This window comes from Anguilla rostrata, chromosome 11 (assembly GCF_018555375.3).
Source record: "Anguilla rostrata isolate EN2019 chromosome 11, ASM1855537v3, whole genome shotgun sequence".
Classification (NCBI taxonomy): domain Eukaryota; kingdom Metazoa; phylum Chordata; class Actinopteri; order Anguilliformes; family Anguillidae; genus Anguilla; species Anguilla rostrata.
Window position 1 is genome coordinate 39,689,012 of NC_057943.1, and position 25,009 is coordinate 39,714,020.

A 25,009-nucleotide genomic window follows, 5' to 3' on the forward strand; every position below is an offset into this window, starting at 1 on the left:
AGTGTACCTATATTTGGAAATAAATCTTAAACTATATATTTTTCTGTAATGCTTTTTTTCTCATTATTATTTGATATCATAATGTTGCAGCACCTGGCTATTCTTTTGCAGATGTTTCCTACTGTCCTTGAAGGTGGTGCATATGCTGATCATACAAATGGTCAATTTAGCAACATATTTCTTGATACATGTTCTTTGTCCATAACCAGCGACTCCATTCTGTGTTTCACCTTCTCCACCTTAAACACATTATCTTTTCTTACATTATTACTTCCATGGATAGCATGGTAAACACATGATAATCTGCTTCTGTAAAGCACAGCTGATAACCACAGGTGACTTAAATGGAAACCAAACACTACTGCTTATTTAACTACTGGCAACCAGAGTTATTCTTAATTGCCAGAGAAAAATAGGGACATATTAGATTAGATTAGGCTGTTCTTTCTTATGGACTGTGCAAATGTGAAACAGGGGTTCCATGTTGTAATCATATCTCCAATTAATATGCATAATGTAAAAAAAAAATTATGAATATTTTTGAAACATTATCTGAACAATTTAACCTTGATTTTAATACTCAAGATGAAAGCATCTACATCTCATCCATGAAGATTAACATCAATGATTAACAGACTACAGGTACAGGTAACTGGGTTGTCCTTTACAACATTTTTGTGCCCTTTCAAAAATCATGTCAAGCGATGTCCTGCAATGACTAGAATGGCTGGAATTCAGTCTGACCTTACGGTAGTTGTGTATACATTTCAAAAAATGACTTCCTTTTTATATACATGTACATAGTTATGAATGCAGAATTAATTTAATTAATGCCCAATCTTGTGCACACTGCTGTAGTGCTCATTGTAACCTCAGGTGGTCATTTGGGAGGGTGGAGGGCAGGCAGTGATCTCCTCTGAAGCATGTGACCTCACCACTGACACACTGAATGCGGCCAACAGGTCAGGATCACACAGACATGAGGAGCAGGAGGACACCTCACAGGCTCGTCCATGCACTGGAATGGTGCATTCACTGGATGAGCCATTAAGCAACCCGATGCAGGCTAATTCATTTTAAATGAAATCCTTGTTTTTTTATCCTTGGTTTTTAATTCTCATTTGGAATTGTCATTGACTTCTTTCTGGTTTGCTAAAATGTCAGCTAAATTAGATAACTGACGGCATTCAAATTTTTTCAAGTTTCAAGGTCAGTGATGATGTAGCTGGCTGGCTAGCATGATTCCATCATTTAATGAAATTGTAAATGTCCTCGAGCAGTGACTGGATGAGTTCTACACAGAAACATTAGCAAAATGCATATATTTGCAGTATGTATGTTTTTTTTAAAGAATACATTAGTTCATATTTGGTTCATTTTCCTTCACATTCCAACAGATATCAATAAATTATAGGCTCTAAGAAAAAAGCACCTAATTAAAAAAATTTTGCAGCTTGTTAAATTAACCGCAAATTATGGGATTGCGGTTAAAACAAAAACCAGCATATACAGGGGGGACCCAGGACTGAGTTTGGGAATCACTGCCTCATATGATGTTGCCTTAACAATTACCAAATAAATGGTTAGTACCCATCTAAGTAAACAGTGATTTCCATTAATGTGGTCATAATTATTATTAGTAGATCGATCCTAAAATAAAGTGCTACTATAACTTGTTCAGTGTGTGCAATTATACTTATAATATTTACGGAAATAATGATACTTGTATTATTTGAACAACTAATACACTAAATTCAATGACATTTGGTGGGATAAAGTATCATGATATCTTTGACATTTTAGACTATGAATGCAGAGTGAAATTCATTCAGAACTGCACTTGAAACACTTTTGTGCTCACAGTGTTAAGAATGATCCATGCCAACCCCTTTCCTATTTTCCAAGATCCTGATAAGACATGTTCCCTCTACAATGTTTGCATATTATCAGACATAATATTATCATTATTGAATTTGTTAACGGAAAGCTGTCAGTAATAAGTGTCAATGTTGCGTTTGTTAGCATAACGCTATCGGGCGTAAGTGTCAATGTTGTGTTTGTTAGCATAACGCTATGGGGCGTAAGTGGCATTGTTGCGTTTGTTAGCGGAACATTCAGACTGTGATAGCGAATGGGAGGCCAGCTGTATAAAAGCAGCCTCCCGTTGGACAAGGGGGCACGCTGATCGTGAGACTTCCAGAGATAACAATGAAGTGGGCTTTGGTGTTTCTGGGCCTGGTGGCCCTGTCTGACTGCCTGACTAAGTGAGTATTACAGGAGATAACCAGGCCTGAGTAAAAAAAAAATGCATTTAAAATACTTTTAACTCTTTACACACTAAAATTCAAGTAAAATTCCTGAAGATTACTGAGAATATTTTTTCTATATGTTGTGAGAATGCTCATGCACGTAAATAATGAATTCTTGAAAAATGCATGAAAACATTTCTGCTTATATTTCTGATGCTATTTGATGTGAGTGAGTTGTTACTGTCTTGACTGGTAAACCTGGTGGATATTTCATAAAGAAGGACTACTGAGTTAGCTGGATAACTGCGGTGAGTAAAACCTGGAACATCAGTCCATGTTCCGGATTTGGGAGGTTTCCGAGTTTTACTCAGCGCAGTTATCCAGCTGACCCCGTGATCCTGGTTCGTGAAACAGAGCCCTGAGCTCAGACCAGTGTAGGCGGCTGTAGGCAAACGGCATGTGAGACGTGTTGCCATGGTGTTACAGGGTCCCTCTGATCCGAGGGAAGTCAATGCGGCAGTCGCTGATGGAGCAGGGCAGACTGGAGGAGTTCCTGCAGAAATACCCCTATGACCTGGCCTCCAAATACACCAACCTCATGTCCAACATGCCCATGTACAACTACATGGATGTAAGCTTTCCCTTCTACGTCCACACGGTTGTTCTCAGCGATGTGATACTCTGATCCTAGGGCTAAAAAAAAGTGTCTTTAAAACATGGTAAAATGCATGCAAAATCTATGGAAATTATGTGCATTAATTATGTGCATATGCATTTTAATGTAATTAACTTATATTAAATTCTTCAATACAATGCATATGCACATAATGAGTGGTTTCCATAAAATATTAAATACATTTTTATTCAATGACTTTTCAGAAGTGAAATTTAAAATAAATGCATTTTAAAGGCAAAACTGAAATTTAAATTACAGTATATAAAAATGTAATTAATTGTAATTTCTTTTGTCTGGGAATGCTGAAACTGCCTTTGAATTTGTCAGATTGAATACGTCAGCGTCATCAGCATTGGAACGCCCCCTCAGTCATTCCGGATTCTCCCCGACACTGGATCTGCCAATCTGTGGGTGCCCTCAATTTACTGCAACAGCCAAGCCTGCTGTGAGTATGACACTGTCAGCCATTTCAAAACTGGTCTGAGTATAATACTGTCAGCCATTTCAAAACTGGTCAGAGTATAATACTGCCAGCCATTTCAAATCTGGTCTGAGTATAACACTGTCAGCCATTTCAGAACTGGTCAGAGTATAATACTGTCAGCCATTTCAGAACTGGTCAGATTATAATATTGTCAGCCATTTCAAAACTGGTCTGAATATATATATATATATAGAGTCACAAATAAGAGTTATGTTATGATTTTTGTTCTCTGGTTTAATTAATGTCATGCGTTTAAAAAAAAATTTTTTTTAGACAGTGTCTTACATTCCTCGCTCTTCTAGTGTGTTTCTTACAAATTAAGGTGCAAAACACAAATCCATTTTTTCTAAACTCTCTCTTCAGCTAACCATAACAAATTCAACCCTGGCCTCTCCTCTACCTTCCGGGCCCTGAATACGCCTGTGTCCATCCAGTACGGGACCGGAAGCATGACTGGTTTCCTGGGATACGACACAGTCAATGTAAGAGTCACACCCAAATGAGTCATACCCAAATGTCATCAGGGCACCACCCCACTCTTGGGAAATCCATAAACGTGCCGGCAACACTTTAAAATAAGGTCCCATTAACTGACATGAGTTAATGCATTAGCTAACCCGAACAAAGAATGAACTAGCCAATTAACAAGGCATTTGTTAACATGAGAAGATAATTTATTTGCATTCTCTTCCATTGTTAACTCTGTGTCATTGAAGTATGATTTGGTCCCTTTTGGTTATCACAAGTAATTTTTCATGTACTGACCGGAAAAAAAACTTTAGTATTTACTAATTGCTCACTAATGTAACACTTTCATGAATACCACATTATATACCCCCAAGAAACCTAAATGCTCAACGACTAGCTCCTATTCCACCTTTGCTAATGGCTTAGTTAAGATGAATAAATATTGACAGATTAGTTCATTGTCTGTCAAGGTTAGTTAATGTGTTAACTCATGCTGGTTAATAGAATCGTATTGTAAAGTCTTACCAGTATGCCTGACCACTGTGCTGTCTGTGCCTGCAGGTTGGTGGCATTGCCGACACAAACCAGATGTTCGGCCTGAGTCAGACGGAGCCTGGGACTTTCCTGTACTACAGCCCCTTTGATGGCATCATGGGCCTGGCTTACCCTACCATTTCTGCCTCCAGCTCCACCCCCGTCTTTGACAACATGATGAATCAGGGTCTGGTGGCTGAGGATGTGTTCTCCATCTACCTAACCCGGTAACAAGGGGGGGGTGGGAGGGTGGTGGTTGGGGGGTGGTTAAGATGATTCCAGGTGCCCTCAAAAATATTATTATGGTAGATTACCAATTTTACCACAATTTTAACCTCTCTCACACCCACTGGTAACCTTAGTTCAAACATTTATCTTTTATATCCAAGCCATCGTTTTGGGACTTCCTGATTTTGGCTTTTTAAATTTCATACAACTTCCCATAGAAATGGGAGATGTTTGTATAATAGTCATATAAACAAAAACGTCATCAGGTCTGACTCAATTGAGCAATAGTGTCAACTAAAACTATATAAATGTTCCAGCTGTGTAAGGGATGTGTAAGACTAAACAATATACATAGTTGCTGAAGACTACTCTGTTCAGAGAAAGTCTGAATTTGTTGCCATGCTTATTTGGTGACCAGTTGCAGTCTTTCTCCCGATCCACCAGTCAACCTGAATCCACAGTTTGAGATGCCTTCCCTGCATCCTCTGTTATCTTGGATAAATTGAGGCTTCCTTGTTTATACCCCCCTGAAATCACTGTGTGTTGTTTTGTACACAGCGATGGGGCTACAGGCAGTGTTGTGACCTTTGGTGGATATGACTCCAGCTATTACACTGGGCAGATCAACTGGGTGCCCGTCACCGTCCAGGGCTACTGGCAGATTGCAATTGAAAAGTAAGTCATTACATTTTTACATTACATTTCTTTGACAGACGCTTTTATCCAAAGGGACGTGCAAAAAGTGCATTTCATGGTCATAGACAACTACTAAACACAGGTTCAATAAGATACAATACTTATTTTGTACAGCTATTTCTAGCCAAGAACACAGTTTAGTTCACACACTGAACACTATTCTGACCTAACCTCTGCAAAGCCAACTAGAGATGAGAGATGAGTCTTCAGGCCACGGCGGAAGATGGGTAATGAGGGGGAGGTTCGGAGAGGGATGGGGAGTTTGTTCCACCATTTCTCAGAATAGATTTCATTAATGTACGGTTGTCTTACAGTCCAGAGTTTAACAGTTGATTTTAGACCAGGGCTCCTTACCCCTGGTTCCTGGAAGGCCCTGTTTTAGAGGACCGGCGGGCGGTGCGTCTGGGAGGATCCCGCAGTGGGAGGATCCCGCAGTGGCTCCTCAGTAGCGCAGGAGGACAGGGCCTCGTGATTTGACCGCGCGTCCCGGTGTTTGTCCTCCCCCAGCGTGATGGTTAATGGCCAGGTGGTGGCCTGCACTCAGGGCTGTCCCGGCATCGTGGATTCCGGAACCTCGCTGATCGCTGGCCCTCCCTCTGACATCAGCGTCATTCAGCAGTACATCGGAGCAACTGCCACTAACAACCAGGTACTTATATTCAGTTTGTTTGGAAATACTTTAGTTTAAGGTCTGATTATAAACTATGAATACAGTGTTATTAAATAGTATTTTAACCATTAGCAAACTGTTTGTAAGGCAGTAACTATAATTAGTTAACATATTTATAAATGTTAATAAAGACGTGTATAAGGTTATGTTTACAAATGTCTTCTGATCTGTTAGTTTACAGATGTGTTAGTTTGATCAAAGTCATTTAATTAATTACTAACATTAACTATATAAATATAAAGGTCCCTTTACATTACGGTCCTAGCACAAGGTATTTGTTCATACTGGTATGACTATAAATTATAAATGCCAGGTATGTACTCATATTACAACCACCAGTTAGTTTCATGTATAAATGTTCTTGCAAATGTCCAGTACATAACCCTGCAGTCTATTCCTGAAGGGCTATTGTGGATGCTTGTTTCGGCTCCAACCTGCTATGCCACTACAGCTGTACCATTGCTGGTTCGCTCCTATAACAGACAACACTAAAAAGCTTCCACAAAACACGTGTGTGCAGTCTGCAGCTGTAGCTGAAAAACACCAGGGCAAATTAATAATGGAGCTAATGACGTAGTTAGGAGCAGAAGTTTGGCATGAAATCCCAAAACAGAAATACTAAAACTGTGAAGCCATTTTGTTTAATTGGTGATGAATCTCCACCTCTTTGTTCCTCTGTTCTTTTCAGTATTCCATTAACTGCCAGAGCATGGGCTCCATGCCAGACGTGACCTTCACCATCAACGGCATGATGTACACACTGTTACCCAGTGCCTACGTCAGACAGGTATGGACACTGACCCTTGCACACCCAGTTTTGCCTGTAGTTTTCCTCTGGATTTGAACAAGTGTTCTTCAATTATAGGGAGTGACCTCAATTTGACTGCTTGCTTGTAACGCAAGTTGAATCATGGGGAAACGCTAAAGTGCCATGTATTTACATATAAAATATGCTTTACCTTGTGAGTACAATATGGTTGCAGCCCTTTACCCAAAGATGCCTATATTCAGCTACTGGCTGGCTATTCATGTGTAGACACTGTTCCAGTGTATGGATGGGCTCCATGGTCTGGTATTGAAAATGGACTGTGCCAGTACTGACTGTGGTTGGAAGCTCCACTGGGCAGTGCATAATTGCCAGCATCACCCAGGGACTGAGGGGTTTTGGTCAATTGGACATCCACATGTCACTGCTTGCTAGTGTTCCCCTCTGCTACATATGAACTGTCCTCCTCTGACTGAATGTCCGTGTGAGCTTAGCTCAGGACTGCCCAACTCTTTTCCTGGAGATCTACTGTCCTGCAGGTTTTCATTTCAGACCTAATTTGGCACTCCTGATTTTACTAATAAGCAGCTCAATGAAAACTATAGCTACTGAATGATATGTGCTTTGTTAGGGCTGGAGTGAAAACCTACAGGAAGGTAGATCTCCAGGAACAGGTTTGGGCAGCCCTGGCTTAGCTGGTGGGCTGCAGAGTGAAAGAATTTAAACAGTATGGTAGCACTTTTGGAGTACAGTGTGATGATTATAATAATAATAATAATAATAATAAGAAGAAGAAACCATCAGCCGGCATTTATACTACTTTGTACTACGGTGTTTATGGTTTCAAAGCACTTTCCTGTGAAGGAGGGAATTCGCCTTAACCACCGCCAATGTATAAGCATGGCAGCCATTTTAGAGCACCACATAGCTTGGGTGGAGAAAGAGAAAATCATTAGCACCATTATATAGTACTGCTGATTGGCAGAAGGGATTGCAGTGATGAGGATTTAGCACACACCAACACAAAAATTGGGCATTCCAAAATTTAAAAAAAGAATACATTTTTGTGATCTTGAGTGTGACTGTTTTATCCCGTGCCTCCCAGCTGAACGGACAGTGCACCAGCGGGTTCCAGTCCATGTCCATGCCCACTGCCCAGGGAGACCTCTGGATCCTGGGAGACGTCTTCATCCGACAGTACTACGCCGTCTTCGACCGCGGAAACAACAGGGTTGGGCTGGCCGCGGCCGTCTGAGCGTCTCGCTTGCCTTCTCCCCCCCCCCCACCCCCCCCACCCCCCACCCCGTTTGATCCCCGTGTGAGAGGCTGAGGTGGCCAATGACAGATATCAAAGTGTGAGCTTCCTATTTTTCAAACGCGACCGACAGAATATCTGTTTTTCCCCTTTGTAATTGGAAAAGGCATGGGAAGGTAGACCCAACACAACGGCCAAGAAAATAATCAAAGGCCCTATGTCTGTTTAAAAAAACTGGGTTTACCTTCCTGTGAACTTTAAAATATGCCCCCCAGAGCTTTTAGCTAATGTTGGATCTTTTGTCAAAGGGACCAGAACATCTCACAAAAATCCATATGCATCCTACAAATAAAATAAATTTGCAACGCTACTGTACGTTGAGTCCATTTATTCAAGTTTAATGAATTGAGTACATCCTGAATGGTTTCATGTTACAAGACATATTAAAGGTACCATTTTATAAAACCTGGTGGATGATGTATCAGAGGAACATAGACCTTTGATACTCTGTAAACAGCCTTGTGAAAATGTAATATATTCAGACATAGACGGCCTATCCTACAACATTTGCGTTTTGCATAATATTGTTTGTATGTTAACTACCCCATTAATAAAATTTTTGGTAAAGTTATCACACCTGCAAAACTTAAAATTCTGTCTTTGAGTGTGTGTGCTGTTTCATCTCTCTATCACACACATTATACATGCCTGCTCAAACACACATTGAAGAACACACAAAAACATACACAGATAATAATAAGAATTATTATTGAAATCAAATGTATTTGTATAGCACCGTTCTAAAAACAGAGTTTACAAAGTGCTTTACAGACTGCATGTAAAAATAAAGACAGTAACCCGTCATAATTAACATCAATAAAAGTCCAAAGAACAAATTCAACAACAGAGTTCATGTAGTAAAAACAAATGTGGCAAAACAAATGCTTATTCATCTAGGACAGTAAAAGAGAATGATTCAATTCTCAAAGTAAAAAAGTGCATGTAAAATTGATATGGTCTGAGCACGCCCTGCCTGTAAAGCTAGTACAATGAATATGGATTAGAGCGGTTTCAGGAATAAGCCAGTCTATGACAGTGATAGAATGATTGAACCACTTTAGCAAGCCTCACCTCCTCAGGTAAGTTGTTCCAAAGTTTAGAGGTTCTCATGATAAAAGCACGGTCACCTTGATTCACCTTCTTATAAGGCTTGAATGTGGGACAGACAGAACGGCCTTGAGTATCTAAGAATGCGCTTTGGTTTATAAGGGGCTAAAAGGTCAACAGTGTAGCTAGGGGCCAAGTCTGGGCATGCTTTAAATGAAATATTACGGATCTTTGGAATCTTAAAATCAATCCTCAATCTAACTGGAAACCAGTGTAGGGAGGCTAAGATGGGAGTGAACCTGGCTGCGCAACTCTGCACAAGCTGGAGACAAGAGATTAGGAGTAGAGAGTTTCAGTAGTCTAAAGTAATGCAAATCATGTTTAGAGCTAAAACAAAGCCACTCCCAGACTGTGTACAAAGGTTTTTTTCAATACAGGAGTGCAAATATGATTTGAGAGATGTTTGTAAATTTACTGTACAAAAAGATAAAAAAGGGATTAAAAGGAGATGTATTTCTATTGTTGGGGTTAAATTATGAAATAATGCTAATATAAATGTAAGAATGCGTAATTCGCTTTTGGTTGATGAATGGTTTATAAAGCTATTTTTGAGAGTTACAATTGTGAATGATTTTTATTTTATTATTATGTTTTATTTTTGGAGGGTAGCTTAAATTGATGAGAATGTAGGATAGGCATATATAAGCATTATGCTTCTGCCTGTGCCTTTTCAGTCACTACCTAATACATAGATTGTTGACTTGTTTATACTGTCTAGACTGTTTATATTTATTGTATTGTGTGTGATGACTGAATAAAAAATACTACTACTACTAAAGGAGATGAGTTGAAAAGCATGAACGACCGTTTATTACTCAGCAGCAGATAGAAATGACTTGATTTTTGATATATTCCTTACTTGAAGAAAGCAGGACTGCACTCCTTGTCTTAACCTGGTCCCAAAACATCAGTTTTCTGTCAAAGATAACTAATAAGTTTCAAGCTCATGGCTTAATATCAGAGGTTTTCGAAGTAATTTAAAATTAGATTCCGTGAGATATGTAGGAGGACCAAAAATCTCAGATTTGTCTTCAATTAATTAATTGGAGGACATTTTGGGACATTGAGCACTTGATGTCTCTGAGGCAGTTATTGAGAATGGCAAAGCAATGTTGGTCATTATGTTTTAAGGGAAAGTATAACTCAGTGTCAACAACAACAACAAAAAAAACATTATGCTTCCAAAGAATATGACCAAGAAGGAGCATATAGAGGTAGAAGAAGATAGGGCCAAATATTGATCCCTGTGGGACCTCACATGTACTATCTGCTATGGATGATGAGGAATGACTTAATGAGACTGAGAATGTTTTGAGAAATAGTATTTAAGCCAACTGAACGCTAAGCCTGATATATGCAGGCACATACAAACACATTTTAGCACGTATGCACACCTATATGCACAGACATACATAGTGTAGGCACATTATATCTGCGGCAAGCAATTTATTATTGACAGTGTAATATGAAAACAATATTTCTGTGAATATTCAAATTGCTGTAAAAATTTGTCTGCAAACCTAAATTTCCTGGGATTTTGGGAAGTTTTCATTCCCATTCATATGGCCATTCATAAGACAAAACTGCAGTGAAGCACTTATTACATCAATAAGAATAGCATCCATCCTCCAACTATTTTAACAGCTTTTAATGTGTTACCATTTTGATTAACTAATACGCTATGAATGGACATGTCTGTCGTAGGTTCAGATAATGTGGTCTCATGTTCTGTTGAAAGGGTAAGGTAATTGATATGTATTGAAGAATGCTTCTGTTTGTCTTCTTAATTACAATTCTGTTCGCTGCTGTTGCTTCTAATTGCGTTCAGGAAAGAAAGAGTCCTAATCGAATTCAATGGTGAAAGACAGTTTAGCTCTTTAATTCTTGGTGACAGATCTGTGTGGTCTTACGGGCTTCTCCAGTCTAACAACAACTATCATTGAAAAATGGCACAGCTTTAGTACAATCTCTAACACGTATAGACACAAATCTACAAATCATAGGCATAGGCGCACTGAAATCACATCAGGAAGATCCAAACGCTACAGAATAAAAGTATGTTTTCAGCCTGGACTTGAAGGAATCAATGGAGGGGGCAGATCTAATTGAGTGGGGGATGGTGTTCCAAAGTCTAGGGGCAGCAACACCAAAGGCGTGGTCACCCCTGAGCTTAAGTTTTGCTCGCGAGACAGCCAGGAGCCACAAGTCAGATGACCTGAGGGACCTGGAGGTGGAGTAAGGGGTTAAAAGATCTGAGATGTATGAGGGAGCCTGCCCATTTAGGGGTTTAAAGACAAACAGGAGAACCTTAAAATCAACTCTAAACCGGACTGGTAGCCAGTGGACAGAGGCCACAATAGGGCTAATATGGTCCCTCTTCCGGGTACCCATCAGGAGCCTGGCTGCGGCGTTCTGGACCAGTTGCAAGTGGGACAGGGACGACTGACTAATCCCAGTATACAGGGAATTGCAGTAGTCTAAGCGGGAGGATATGAAGGCATGGATGACTTTCTCAAGATCTTTGAATGACAGAAAAGACTTGATTTTGGCAATGGAACGTAGCTCAAAGAAACTGGCTTTAACTACTGCATTGACCTGCTTGTCAAATTTAAAGGTGGAGTCAAATATCACACCAAGGTTTTTGACATAGGGTTTGACAAGGGTGGAATGCCCCTATCCTCTTTAAAAGAAAAATCCAATATATGGTCATCCTACTATCTATGCTATAATGTGAGATTACAGGGGTTGGTGAGCTAATTTAAGGTTTAACCTTGGGTTTTCCATATTAAAACTTTCTAAACTCATTTTTAATCAGGAAATATCGGCATGGTAATTTATGATGCGCGGTTAACTGGGGGTGGACTAAGAAGGGAAATCATGGGCTTAACGAGCTAACTTAAGCTTTAACCCTGGGTTTTCTTTATCACATAGCTGACTCACTTTTAATTGGTGTATAACTCCATGATAACTTAGGCTACATGGCTAACCTGGTCTGGGGTAGGTTATGTTAAGGCTAACGGATTGAAATATGTAAAAGCCCCGCCTTCCGACCAATCAACTCCCTGGAAAAAGAGTCTCCATTACTGGAAGATCCCACCAAAATCAGGGGTCTCTTTGCAGGATGGAGAGTATTTTGAGACCAAATAAATCGACTGGCTTTCTTTGAGGATAGCCTATGCCAGAGGTGGGCAATGAGGGCTGTTTCTGTTTCTGGTTCCCAAGACAACTGCCATAACTTTTCAGCTACATTTCTTGATAAGAATTCTATTTTTGCCATTATGATTCCTTTATGCTGTTCGAATCTGTTCACCGTAAGTCTTTGCTCCACAGGAGGGAAATACTCTGTTTGGGTATGGTCCATGTTGTGCCACTGTAGGCTCATTCTTTCAAACACCGCCCCATTCAGAACTTGTTTAACAAAGCCTGTGTTCACTTAGCAAGTTGATAACGGTTAAGCCTGATTGTGGTTTTTATGTTTTGTCAAGCAAACTAATTCCAATAAACCCTGGGTATGAGTCTCCTTCGCAGTGCATCCCTCGGATCTCAGCTGTGTTTGCAGTGTAAATGTAGGGTGTTTAGTGTTGCAGTGTAAATGTAGGGTGTTTAGTGTTGCAGTGTAAATGTAGGGTGTTTAGTGTTGCAGTGTAAATGTAGGGTGTTTAGTGTTGCAGTGTAAATGTAGGGTGTTTAGTGTTGCAGTGTAAATGTAGGGTGTTTAGTGTTGCAGTGTAAATGTAGGGTGTTTAGTGTTGCAGTGTAAATGTAGGGTGTTTAGTGTTGCAGTGTAAATGTAGGGTGTTTAGTGTTGCAGTGTAAATGTAGGGTGTTTAGTGTTGCAGTGTAAATGTAGGGTGTTTGGTGTGTTGAGGTTCCCCAGTCATGCAGAACGGTAGACCGGCAGAAAGGTTGGGCCTTCATAAGGCCGCAGAGTGTGCCACTTTAACAGGCATCAATACGCTCTTCACTAGTTATGGCCTCTTATTTTTGTAATGATGTGTTATTTTCTTATTCATTTGTATTAATCTGCAAACTTCAGTGATTCTAGGAACTAGATTAAAAAGATTTTCTTTAAAGCATTTTGCAGCATGTATTCTCATAATTGCTTTTCGGCTTGATTAGACTTCTATGCTTTCCCAGTTTTCCACCATTTCCTCTGATGTGTGCGCTTGTAAATAGGCCAGATTCAGTAGAGCGCCTTTGTAAGATTGTCATGCTTGTGTGTAGACCAGGGAAAGGACAAAGCTATTCTGGTCCCCTGCTACCTGCAGCTGCCACACAGATACCCTGCCTAAAAAATATTAATCTCAGACAAACACAATAATAAAACTGCAATGATTTTTGAAAACTTTCAAATTTCAGTAATTATGTCAAGTGCTCATATTGTTGCCACGATATAAAGCCATTCCCAATTTTTAAATGTTGATTTTAGGGAACTCCCATAATTGAAAAAAGAATTTTTCACTGCTGAAGGGTGATACTGAAATGTACAGTATGTCCAGTCCAGTTGCTGCCTGGCACCTGAATCCCAGAAATTAATATTAATGAAAGCTGCATTAAAGGAAAAATTGCCCAGTTTCATTAAATGCTTACGATGTAATTTGTGTTCATTCTGGTCGTATACATATGAAATCGAATTTCCATCAAGTGCTTTGTTAGCATCTTATAAATGTTTGTGGCATTTCGACCGATGGAGAAGCAGATTTGTCGCGGTCACGCCTACCGGTGGAGAGAGCACACGCACCTGGTTTGCGTTAACTAATCGGCCCGGGTGCTTGAAGGTGTGCTCCTAACCACAGTATAGGGTCGAGATCAGGAGCACATGCCGATAGAGTGTCTGTTTGGGAGTTTTTGTTTGTCGGACCACAGAAGTCACAGAGAGAGAAAGCGTCACTGAAAAGCTGGCCAGCCAAGAGTGGCGCGCTGAAAAGCTGTCGCAGTGTTTTGCCTTCTTTTGTCTTTGTTGTGTCAGTTATTTTTTCCCGGAACTCATGACAGGGACGGACAAAGACTTTTCGTTATTTGTTTTCCCGCTGGTGTCGGTGTGCTAACTCTCTCGATGCGGAAAACTGCAGTCACACTCAGAACTGCCGCATCTCCCACCCAGGGATGTCACACTGTTATTGACAGACTTTGCAACTGTGGTAACTTGGAAAACATGAAAATAGCTGTGTGTACCGTCATTAAAATAAAGTTTAAACGACAGGAACATCATAGTGACATGCTGATTTGCTCGACTGGCATAAGTATAATATGACATGGCCCAAAGGTTATATTTTCAATAAGAGTTCTTGCCCATATTACATCACTAGAAATATTTTCTTTCTGCTTAATACCATGCCTCGTTTTGTAATTTAGACTCTGCAGATACATGATATATTGTATTATATTATATATATGTTTTTTACTTTGTGAATCTAATCATATTTCTATGGACATATATTTAGTGTGGTCTTAAACAGCATTACTTTTGGGGTTCATGGAAAAAAAATGACATACAATTGTGTGAGTACTGTACTCAAAACCTCTATTTCATTAGCCAGCTGCAGCATGCTGTGTTATCACTTTGGTGATAAGTCTTGAGATTATATTAATCTTTTAGATTGTCTTGTGGAATAGGAGGGCCTATTAAAAAATTGAATAATGTCTTGTTTATTTGATTTCTTTATCATAATCTGTGGTGTGGAAACTTTCTTTAGACGTGTTTAGTGGCTTTGTTACGTACATGGGGTGGCGGTGTAGCGTAATTCGGAGCTGGCCTCAGGGGTTGCAGGCTTGATTCCCAGCTGTGGCACTGCCAGTATGCCCTTGAGCAAGGGTACTTGCATTGCTTCAGTGAATTGTCCACCTGTATGAATGCAGTGGTTATAAAAATATACATGTACATCTCCTAAATGCGAGAATGAATGTACAGTACTGCCACTATTTATGGAAACACTGCATTTATAAACACCATTTGAATATTAATGCAATTTTTTAATTAATGCAATTTATAACAAATTCTCTTTTGGGCAAAATAAATGTGTAATAAATCTAATATCAACATAAAACAAGAATGAAGACATAATTAGTACTTCTGTTAAACAAGTAATAATTGTTGCACCTTCCTATATGTGTAATTTCATACCTACGTAATTGAGTAGTCTAATGTAACTTATTGTTGTAAATGTTATAATCAGCTTGAAAATGCTTTTTTATTTTTTATTTTATTGTTTTTACAAAAAATGATAATATTGATGCAAAAAACCATTTTTTTACTTGCATGCTTTATTTTAAATTACTGATGGTTATATAATGTTGTTACCACTTGTGGTCAAGAAGACAAATGTTTTGAACACATTTTACAGATGAAAATGACCCTGAGAAACAGGAACAGAAGAAAGGGCAAAGATAAAACAGTACAGAACTACTTAAGTGCAGTGTTTCCCTAATTTGAGCTGGTACTGTAACTCTATGTGACCAGATTTTGTCTGACTGTCCTTTCAGTTACCAAGAGATTCAAATGTTACCTTAACTTGACCTTATGGATAGCTTCACGATCAACATGACAGAAAAAAAAAAGTTTTGTTAGTCTGGGAGAGGGTACTTATGAAATACCTGTGATACAGACATGGTATAATTTAAAATCTTTTGAAATAAAACATATCATCAATACCAGATATTGAACACATTTAGAGATTTTTTAACACTTCTCAATAAATGGGTAATTATACATTTTCAGATATAGTTATATTGGGTTACGCCTTGGTGGGGTGGCATGTCCCATACCTATACAGCACTGAGAGTTTGGCACTTTTCAGGGTTCCCTACAGAAATAACCGCAATGACCACAGACTCTCAGCCCTTAAAAACATTCATTTATTTACCTTCTGACCCCATTTCAACAGACAGAATTCACAAACAACTTCACACGTCCACACAATAAAGCCCCAAACTTTGGGGATTTTGCATTTGACATATATAGAAGTTAATACATAAATACAGATAAAAATTAGACATACTGAGGCCTTTTAAATAAATATTAAATCTTACTAAGCTATCCACAATATATTGTACCCATTAATATACTGTACACACAGGGCCAAGTTACTTGAAACAATTTAGGAAACATTGGGTTGCATTGCTTTGTTGTTTCATGTAACTTGGCGTAATGTTCAATTTCATTTTCAGTTAATTTTTCTTGATTAGGTGCTTTCATGTTTTAGAGCTGGGGTCCCCAATCTTATTCAGGAAGGGCCAGTGTGGGTGTCAGCTTCAACCAAGCAGTAGGACACCTGATTCTACTAATGAAGGTGCTTAGCAAAGGACCTAATCAAGAAAAATTAACAGCTTGTTAAAATTCTGAGATTTCAATTGTGGTTGGAACAAAAACCAGCATACACAGTAGTCCCCCAGGGCCAAGTTTGAGAAGCACTGATGTAGAGTGTAGGTAATGCAGTCAATGGTAAATTACATTCCGATTGAACAGGGGACGCACTGCAAGTTTGGTGAGCTAAAAGAGAACATAGTATTAAGTGTACTAAATTTAAGTATTAATATTCACTTTAAAGGAGTACCATGGTGATTTTCACACTTTCTCTGTTTTATGTGCTATTTGCACAAGAGGCATTGAAGAAACACAATGAGCAAAGTATTAAATATGTCCGTTCTGTATTTTTGGAGAAATATGCGTTTTAAATTCATCGTCCCATTTTCAACCGGTTGAGAAAGTTGTCATTTTTCTACGTCACGAATACAGTAACCACTCCTATTTCCACGCCCCGTAAAGAAATCCTGCTGTTCAGACAATGCAAATATTTGACTAACGTTAGGTTCACTTAAATTAGAGTTCCTTTAGATTATTTCTGGTTATATTCATTTAGCTAGCTAGCTAACGTTAGCTAGCTAGGAGGTTTGCTTTCATAAGGCAATGTTATCGATAACGTTAGCTTGCTAGTTCGCTTTTATGATGACGTTATAGTTATGCTTTTATCTTAACTTGGCTAGCTAGATAGCAAAAATTGTAACTGGATACAAGTCAACGTCCTTACCTTAGCTATCTATCGATACTTGATATACTACTAAGCTAGCTAGCTTGTGAAAATTCAGTCTCCCAAAGAGAGCGCGTATCATGGGGGTAGCTATGGTAACGGGGAACGGTCTGTCAATCATAGCTAACTGACAGTTCTCATTACCACGCCCAGACGGTTCGGGTGAATTTTTATAGTGGGAAATTTAGGCTTAGAAAAATACGTTTTAAAGTACATTGAAATGACTGAAGAATAAAAAAATTATGCACATTTGTTTTGTTGTTGCCTGAAGACAACTGGGAAGTGTCACGTTCAACCACCATGGTACTCCTTTAAGAGTGAGAATAACGATAATATATTTCAATCTTATTAACTCACCTTGATATAATGGAGATGTTTGAATCGTATTGTGGATTGTTTCTTTCTGTGTCATTATAAAAAATAAAATAAAACCATAAACATGAGTTTTGATTGTTTCCACAATCTAATTTTGAAGTGTTTTTATTTCTCACTCACATCTCACATTCATTGAAACTCAGAATACATCTGTTTGTGAACCAAACAAACAAAACGTTTTACCAAACAATGATTCATTTTAATAATGGTATTTCCCCCTGCTATGTTTGCAAACTTGAAAAGCACACAGGAGTGCTTTTCATAGAACTACATTCCCTTTTCATAGAACTTATCAAAAAATGATAAACAAATGGCTTTTCTTAAATGATAGAGAAAAGCAAACAATTGAGGTTAAAGATAATGTGCCTTTGTCCTCATTGCCCCCAATGTACTGACTTACTGGTTTCGATTCTCTGACTATTATTTTTTTACCATCTGCTCAAATTATTTTGTTTAGGATGATGAAATAACTGAAGAATATAATATTTTTAAAAAACTGTTTTATACAGTGTAGTTATTTGTTTATTTATGTATTGTCTACAGTACAGTTCTTTGGTCAAAAATCCACTCCTGTTAACCCTAACTCACTTTTCATAATTAAATATATATTCAAGTCTTTTTCTCTTCACAATAAATTTGTCATCATATTAAATCTATTTTGCTATGAACTAAATTCTTTGAATCTCAGAATACTGTGATAAGACTGTTTTACCTTCAAATAGGTACACGTAAGCCTTATGTGTGTAATATTGATAAGAAATTTAAGGTTTTGATAAGATATGCTTAAAATGCATTTATCTCAATTACTTTTTAATTGGTCAATTTATTATACTGTAAATACAATGAGGAACTTATCCTTTTACATAACATAAAAGAAAAGAAAATAATAGAAAAATACATTTGAGAAGATATAAATACTTTTTGCATGTTTATGTATTTCTACTCTATTTCTGAAATTCACTGTACTTTATAAAACTGCTTTTTCATGGAATTTTATTACAGATTTAAACACAGATTTAAAACAAAAACAAACAAGGCACTCTCGACTCCCAACCGTGTATTGGCCATAAGTTATTATTAGTAATATTGTATTAAAATGTATTAATACATATTTCCAAATGTACTCAGAGCATAGTAAAAAAAAACCAGATCTCACAAAGTTCAGAATACGAAATACAACACACTATTTAGAAATAAAAGGGCCTCTTTTTATTATTCATAGACAGAAAACTAACTTAAGTTGCTACATTTACATGCACATGAGAAGTTTGATGTTAACCCACATATTCAAGTATTCAAACTATGATATAGAGTCATGGAAACAGTCTGATAACTCTAGCTCTCAGTTATGAAAAACATTAATATAATGCAATTTCAGGACACGTGACACCTTTTAAAGGTTGCACAGAAGATACAGATGAGAAAAACTGTGTACAAACTTTGCTGCAAAAGTTAAAAATAATAATAATAATAATATTAAAAAAAACAATATTGTGCAAAAGGGAGAATCTCATTTCATGCTTGTCATTTACAGGTCTTATTTGAGATTCTATGATGAATGTGTATACATGCATATCAATGGGCATTACACAGTCTTTGGTTACGCATTTAATCAAGTCAGTCAGAAAAGGACTTTAAACAGAATACGCAGCATTGTCCAGAATACTGTGTGTATAAATGTCTGAGTTAAGGCATCTCAATTTTGACTGAACATCTGGTTTCATATTTAAAAGATCTGTTACAAGCAAAGCTCACTTAATGTAGCCTAGTCCCTTTGAAATGACTTAAGTGGTTGAACGTTGAGTGTAAAAACACTAAGGATTCAGTCATCTTCTCTGACTTTGTTTAAAGGGCATTCATATAAATTACATGACTGTTTTTATCATTATACTGCATAACTCATTAGGCTCCCAAGATGTACTTTGTTATCAAGCTGATAAAGCGTTTTGGGGAAGGAGGCGTGGTAACATGGTCCAAGATGTATATAAGGCTCCAGGTCTGCTTCCACCTGTCACTCATTGCTTCTGAGAGGAAACAGATCTGAGTAAAGCAGGATGAAGTGGGCGGTTGTGCTGTGTGCCCTGGTGGCTCTCTCCGAATGTCTTCACAAGTAAGTTCTTCAAACCTGAAATATTTCTTGCAGAAAATGAACGGATGTACCTCTTCTGACCTCTGGTGCCATAGGTGAGAATGCAAGGACCTGTGGGTTTGCCAGGACGGAATTTCTTTAAATTCACGCATGTGCATGTTATCCGTTCGCAAATAAGAAAGTCAAACAACCGCTCAAATGAACTTGTGCTTCATGTTAAAAATTCAGCGTGCACCTCTAAGTGTCACGGTTTGTCCATCTGGGAGCATATTTTTTTTAAAGTCTGGTCAGATTACACGCTTTCTTTTCGCCTTTGTCTGTGTAGGATCAAATTTTAAAAATCATAGTCACTAATTGGTAAATCAAGAATCATAAGCAGCTCACAAAGAGAAAAAAACTGAAGTTTTGTGTTAGTCTTAGACCAAGTACATATAGGAGCATTCAAACCATTTGTGGCCATATATTTCACCAACATTCACAATAATATCCTTCTTTCATATGATCATTTGTGTTGGTTAGTCGTTGTGTTTCTAATTTCACCAGCGCCTAAGGAGTAGATTAGGAGCATTTCAAATCTGTGCTGAAGCCAGGCCTGGCCCAACTTTGACCCGGGACGGGCGCTCCTTTTCGGCAGTGCATTTGGCGCGTCTCCATTGGTTCCCCTCTTGTTTCAGGATGCCTCTGATCAAGGGCAAGTCCGCGAGAGAGACCCTGCAGGAGAAGGGCCTGTGGGAGGCGTACAGGCGGAGGTACCCCTACCAGCCCCTGGCCAAGTTCGCGCAGACCGGCACAGAGTCCATGACCAACGATGCCGACGTAAGTGAAACCCGAACTTTATTCGCTAACGCTTTACTGGAGCCCCTCAACATAAGGCTGACATACTGCTGCCATAAACATGGGACCTCCCCCCTCCTTCCCCCTGCCACAGCTGTCCTACTATGGCGTGATCTCCATCGGAACCCCTCCCCAGTCCTTCAAGGTCATCTTCGACTCCGGCTCCTCCAATCTGTGGGTGCCCTCTGTGTACTGCTCCAGCCAGGCCTGCCGTGAGTGACCGCCTTCACCTCCGCATTCACATCCGCATTCACATCATACAGTACCACAGGACCACGTTCACATCCGCATTCACATCATACAGTACCGCACAACCGCGTTCACATCCGCATTCACGTCATACAGTACCGGCTGACCGCATTCACATCCCTTTGAGTGTGCAAGAGTTTGGCAGGGAAACAGCACCACACCACCACATTCACATCCGCATTCACATCACAGAGTACCGCACGACTGCATTCACATCCCTTTGAGTGTGCGAGGGTTCAGCTGGGAAGCAGCACCACACTGTACCAAACAGCTTTATTAGCTCTTACTGGTTTGCTAGCCTTGTTAGATGCTAGTTTTGTAGAACAGGCATCCCATTGTCAGGGCTGGCATTTGTGTTTCTTGCTTTAAGGACACAGCAGTTAATCCTGTACCTCCCCTGTTGTCTTTCTCAGAGAACCATGACAAATTCAACCCTCAGGCTTCCTCTACCTTCCAATCCACCAATCAGCCCCTGTCCATCCAGTACGGCACTGGCAGCATGACCGGCTATCTGGGCTACGACACTGTGGAGGTGAGATTAGTAGATATACCAGGAAGTCACCCAGGGGTTCTACGAAGAGGTACCAAGGCAGTGAAACTTAAGTCTGACAGATTTCACACATTATCTCAAGTGGCACATCTCTCATACTGGATAACGATGTAAACAAAATCTCTTCCTTCCATTCACTGTGGCTATAAAGGCCTATTTGGTTAGTAAATGAGGCATTAGTTGGCTTTATCCTGCAGTGCAGAATAAATGCTTTCAGAAACAAGACAATTAAACAACAATTTGCTGATCACATCAAGCTTGTCTTAACTAATATCTTGTATTTGAGATACAAAGAAAAAGATTTACTCATTACAAGACTAAAAGACTTGCTAATACAGACTTTTTTTGCAGTGTTCTGAGAATTTCTGGGCTACAGCTAACTGATTTTCCCTCCTCTCTATTTCCAGGTCGGTGGTATCACCGTGCCAAATCAGATCTTCGGCCTGAGCCAGACTGAGGCCGCCTTCATGGCCTATATGGCAGCTGATGGCATCTTGGGCCTGGCCTACCCCTCAATCTCCTCCTCTTCTGCCATGCCTGTCTTTGACAACATGATGAAACAGGGGCTGGTGTCCCAGGATCTCTTCTCTGTCTACCTGAGCAGGTAAGGCTGTAGGTAGCAGCAGTGCTTGAAGGAGGTAAACAAAAAAAAAAGTGCCAGTACTCAAATGAGCAAACTCTGGAAGTCCCATGCAGTGTGGCGTACCGGGCCTTTCCGGAACTTTCCATTAAACAGCACAATACGAACTTACCTTTATATTGGTAGTAAAAGTCTGCAAACACAAACAGGCAGCCTAAACTAATAGTCCATATTGTGGTAAATGACTATGCCATACATACCTAGATCCATTAGTAAGGTTGCAGTATGCAATAAGTACCGGTACGCATATTGGCAAATAAGTACCGGTACCTGGCCCGGTACCCAGCCCAATTCAACACTGGGCAATGGGTAAAGCTGTAATGCTATACATGGGGGGGTGGGGGTATATTTTAAATATATTTAACATACATTAATCCCCCCCGCAATTAAATTTAAATTATGTCAATTGGACATTGTTTATATTGGAATTAAATCCATTTCAGTAATTTAAAAATACCCCAAATGCTCAATGAGTATTTTTCAACAAATTAATTCAACATCAATTAATTTCCTGCAGTGACTGAAATGAATGGGAATTGTGTCATGTACCTTGCAGTAAGGTGACTATGTGCAGGTTTCCGTAGTTACTGTAGAACGCTAAGTAACCTCTGAGCTTCGCCCTTCAGCGGCGGTCAGGCTGGCAGCGAGGTGGTCTTCGGGGGAGTTGACCCAAGCCACTACACCGGCAGCATTAGCTGGATCCCACTGTCCTCCGAGACCTACTGGCAGATCACCATGCAAAGGTACGCACGAGGCTCCTCCCCTTTGGAACGCTCCTCTTTCTGGCTCCTCCCCCTTATTACACTCCTCCATCTGTGGCAACATAATCACTCTTGCAATGCGGTAACACCCTGTGCATCCGTACCAAAAATAAATGTGAATATAATGGGAAATGTATTACGCAGGTAAAACATGTAGAGAGGGCATGTATAATGACTGTACGAATCCTACGTATACTTTATATTAAAATTTTGAAAAATATATAAAATAAACAAAAATTGTTGCTACTTGGCAGCACAAAAGACTTATATGTGAAATATATGCTAATGCCAATGGTAATTATACTGTACTACATAACATATCAGCTTTATTATCGCCACAGAGAGATCTGTCTTGGATGATGAACATGCTGAACGTCTTATTTAGTTATTATCACAGTACTTATGCTTTCACTAAGTTAACCATGAATGATGCAATGTATTTTCTGCAATTAGATAAAATGTAAAAGCATTTCCTTCATGGAACTATACAAGTTAATTTATCAGAAATGTAATATATTTATTTTTTGGTTTGATTGCTTATGCAGTGTTACCATCAATGGACAAACGGTTGCCTGCACTAGTGGCTGCCAGGCCATCGTGGACACTGGCACCTCTCTCATCGTTGGACCAAGCAGTGACATCGGCAACATGAACAACTATGTCGGAGCTTCCACCAACCAGTATGGAGATGTAAGCAAAGTTAAACTACCCGAGGTCCAGTCAGGTGACCCATGTTAAACTGTCCAAAGTAAACCAAAGAGATCCTTGAAAAAGCCACAATGACCTTCCCTGCGCCGTTTGCCCTACTTGCTGATTTATCCACACTCTCTAGATTTTCACAAATGAAATGTCAGTGGCCTGTAGTCGGTAGCATATCTGTGTGAAGGTTCTGCAGCCTTTTAATCATGCTTTTCCACAGGCCACTGTCCAGTGTGGCAACGTTGGCAGCATGCCTGACGTGACTTTCAACATCAACGGAGTCTCCTTTACCCTCCCAGCATCCGCCTACGTCTCCCAGGTGAGTTTCCCTATTCTACTCGTGTGAAATACAGAAGCTACACTGTGAAAATCTATTTTACTCAGAGTGTAATATATCCATATAAAATCTGAAAACTTTATCAACACAGTAGGGCAATATGCAAAGCAGCTTTTTAGTTTATGTTGCCCATTAAGACCAATTAATGTATTTCCAGTGGGGAAATCTGATTATTTTCCAAACATGTTTGATTAGATGCTGCTGCCACTGTTTTTCATGAATCCCTACATCAAAAACCCTGAAGTCTTGAATCTTTTTTTCACGAATTCAATAACCTTATAAAGGGATTTAGATGAATGTGAAGAATATTAAGGAGTTGGTTTCATCATAAAACAACATTTTGTTAAATATGGCTGATGCATCATGATTTTCTCTCTCCAGTCCTCCTATGGCTGCCGCACCGGATTCGGTAATGGCAACGACCAGCTGTGGATCCTGGGAGATGTCTTCATCAGGCAGTACTACACGATCTTTGATAGAACCTCCAACTATGTCGGCCTGGCCCAGGCTGTGTAATCTACACCAGATCAGAGGCAGATTTTAACATCGAGTCTTCCAAAAGTGAACACCTTGTTTATCTGAAGAATGGGCACATGAAATGATCACCCTACTTCAAAATAAATATATATTTTTGAAGCATAACATATGTTCTCCACTTCGTTTCTTATGTGTTTTGCCATGTGATATTATTTGGAGTTCATCTGCAACCTAGCCTGTTTGCATGTTCCAGCTGTGAGGCTCAAAAGAAATGCAAACAGACTCTTTGGGACAGAATGACCCCGGACCTTAACAACTGAGATAGCCAGAGACTAAATCTTGAAAACAGCCATGTCCCATAAAGTTCTAGAGACACAGTAGCCAAGCTATGATTCTTACAGGGACTATGCAATGTAGAGGGGTGGGCAACTCTGTTCCTGGAGAGCAACGTTTTATGCAAGTTTTTGTTCCCCCAAATGCCCTGGCTCAGCTAACCAATTAGCTGTGTACACATGGTGTTGGTTCGCTCATAGCTTAGACCAGGGTCTATTAAAAGAAGAACAAACGTAAAATATCTTGGGCCACGAGTCACCAGAACAGTTTAAATGCACCTTGGCAGAGACTCTACAAGTCCTTGGAACATTCTTCCAAAAGATATTCCCTCATTTGGTGTTTTGATGGTGGTGTAGGGCGCTGTTTAATGTATCGGTCCGAAATCTCCCATAGGTGTTCAACTGGGTTGAGATCTGGTGACTGCGAAAGCCATAGCATATGATTC

The 25,009-nt window shown here is 39.4% G+C and overlaps 2 protein-coding genes across 2 annotated transcripts; both read left to right on the plus strand.

The window, feature by feature from the left end:
• The first annotated feature begins 2,108 nt into the window (after positions 1 to 2,108).
• Positions 2,109 to 8,396, plus strand: LOC135234923 (pepsin A-like). Its single transcript, XM_064300037.1, has 9 exons — positions 2,109 to 2,264; positions 2,736 to 2,880; positions 3,253 to 3,370; positions 3,773 to 3,891; positions 4,439 to 4,638; positions 5,198 to 5,314; positions 5,843 to 5,984; positions 6,694 to 6,792; positions 7,877 to 8,396. The coding sequence occupies exons 1-9, from the start codon at positions 2,209 to 2,211 to the stop codon at positions 8,024 to 8,026; spliced, it is 1,146 nt and encodes a 381-aa protein (XP_064156107.1). The 5' UTR covers positions 2,109 to 2,208; the 3' UTR covers positions 8,027 to 8,396.
• Positions 8,397 to 19,586: 11,190 nt separating this feature from the next.
• LOC135234924 (pepsin A-like) lies at positions 19,587 to 24,396 on the plus strand. Its single transcript, XM_064300038.1, has 9 exons — positions 19,587 to 19,705; positions 20,359 to 20,500; positions 20,613 to 20,730; positions 21,181 to 21,299; positions 21,725 to 21,921; positions 22,584 to 22,700; positions 23,264 to 23,408; positions 23,638 to 23,736; positions 24,136 to 24,396. The coding sequence occupies exons 1-9, from the start codon at positions 19,650 to 19,652 to the stop codon at positions 24,268 to 24,270; spliced, it is 1,128 nt and encodes a 375-aa protein (XP_064156108.1). The 5' UTR covers positions 19,587 to 19,649; the 3' UTR covers positions 24,271 to 24,396.
• Positions 24,397 to 25,009: the final 613 nt, after the last annotated feature.

Coding starts and splice junctions, on each gene's coding strand:
- LOC135234924 (XM_064300038.1), top strand. CDS start 19,650: ATGAAGTGGGCGGTTGTGCTGTGTGCCCTGGTGGCTCTCTCCGAATGT. Junction 20,731..21,180: donor CTGCTCCAGCCAGGCCTGCC/GTGAGTGACCGC, acceptor TGTCTTTCTCAG/AGAACCATGACAAATTCAAC. Junction 21,300..21,724: donor TGGGCTACGACACTGTGGAG/GTGAGATTAGTA, acceptor CTCTATTTCCAG/GTCGGTGGTATCACCGTGCC.
- LOC135234923 (XM_064300037.1), top strand. CDS start 2,209: ATGAAGTGGGCTTTGGTGTTTCTGGGCCTGGTGGCCCTGTCTGACTGC. Junction 3,892..4,438: donor TGGGATACGACACAGTCAAT/GTAAGAGTCACA, acceptor CTGTGCCTGCAG/GTTGGTGGCATTGCCGACAC. Junction 5,315..5,842: donor TGGCAGATTGCAATTGAAAA/GTAAGTCATTAC, acceptor GTCCTCCCCCAG/CGTGATGGTTAATGGCCAGG.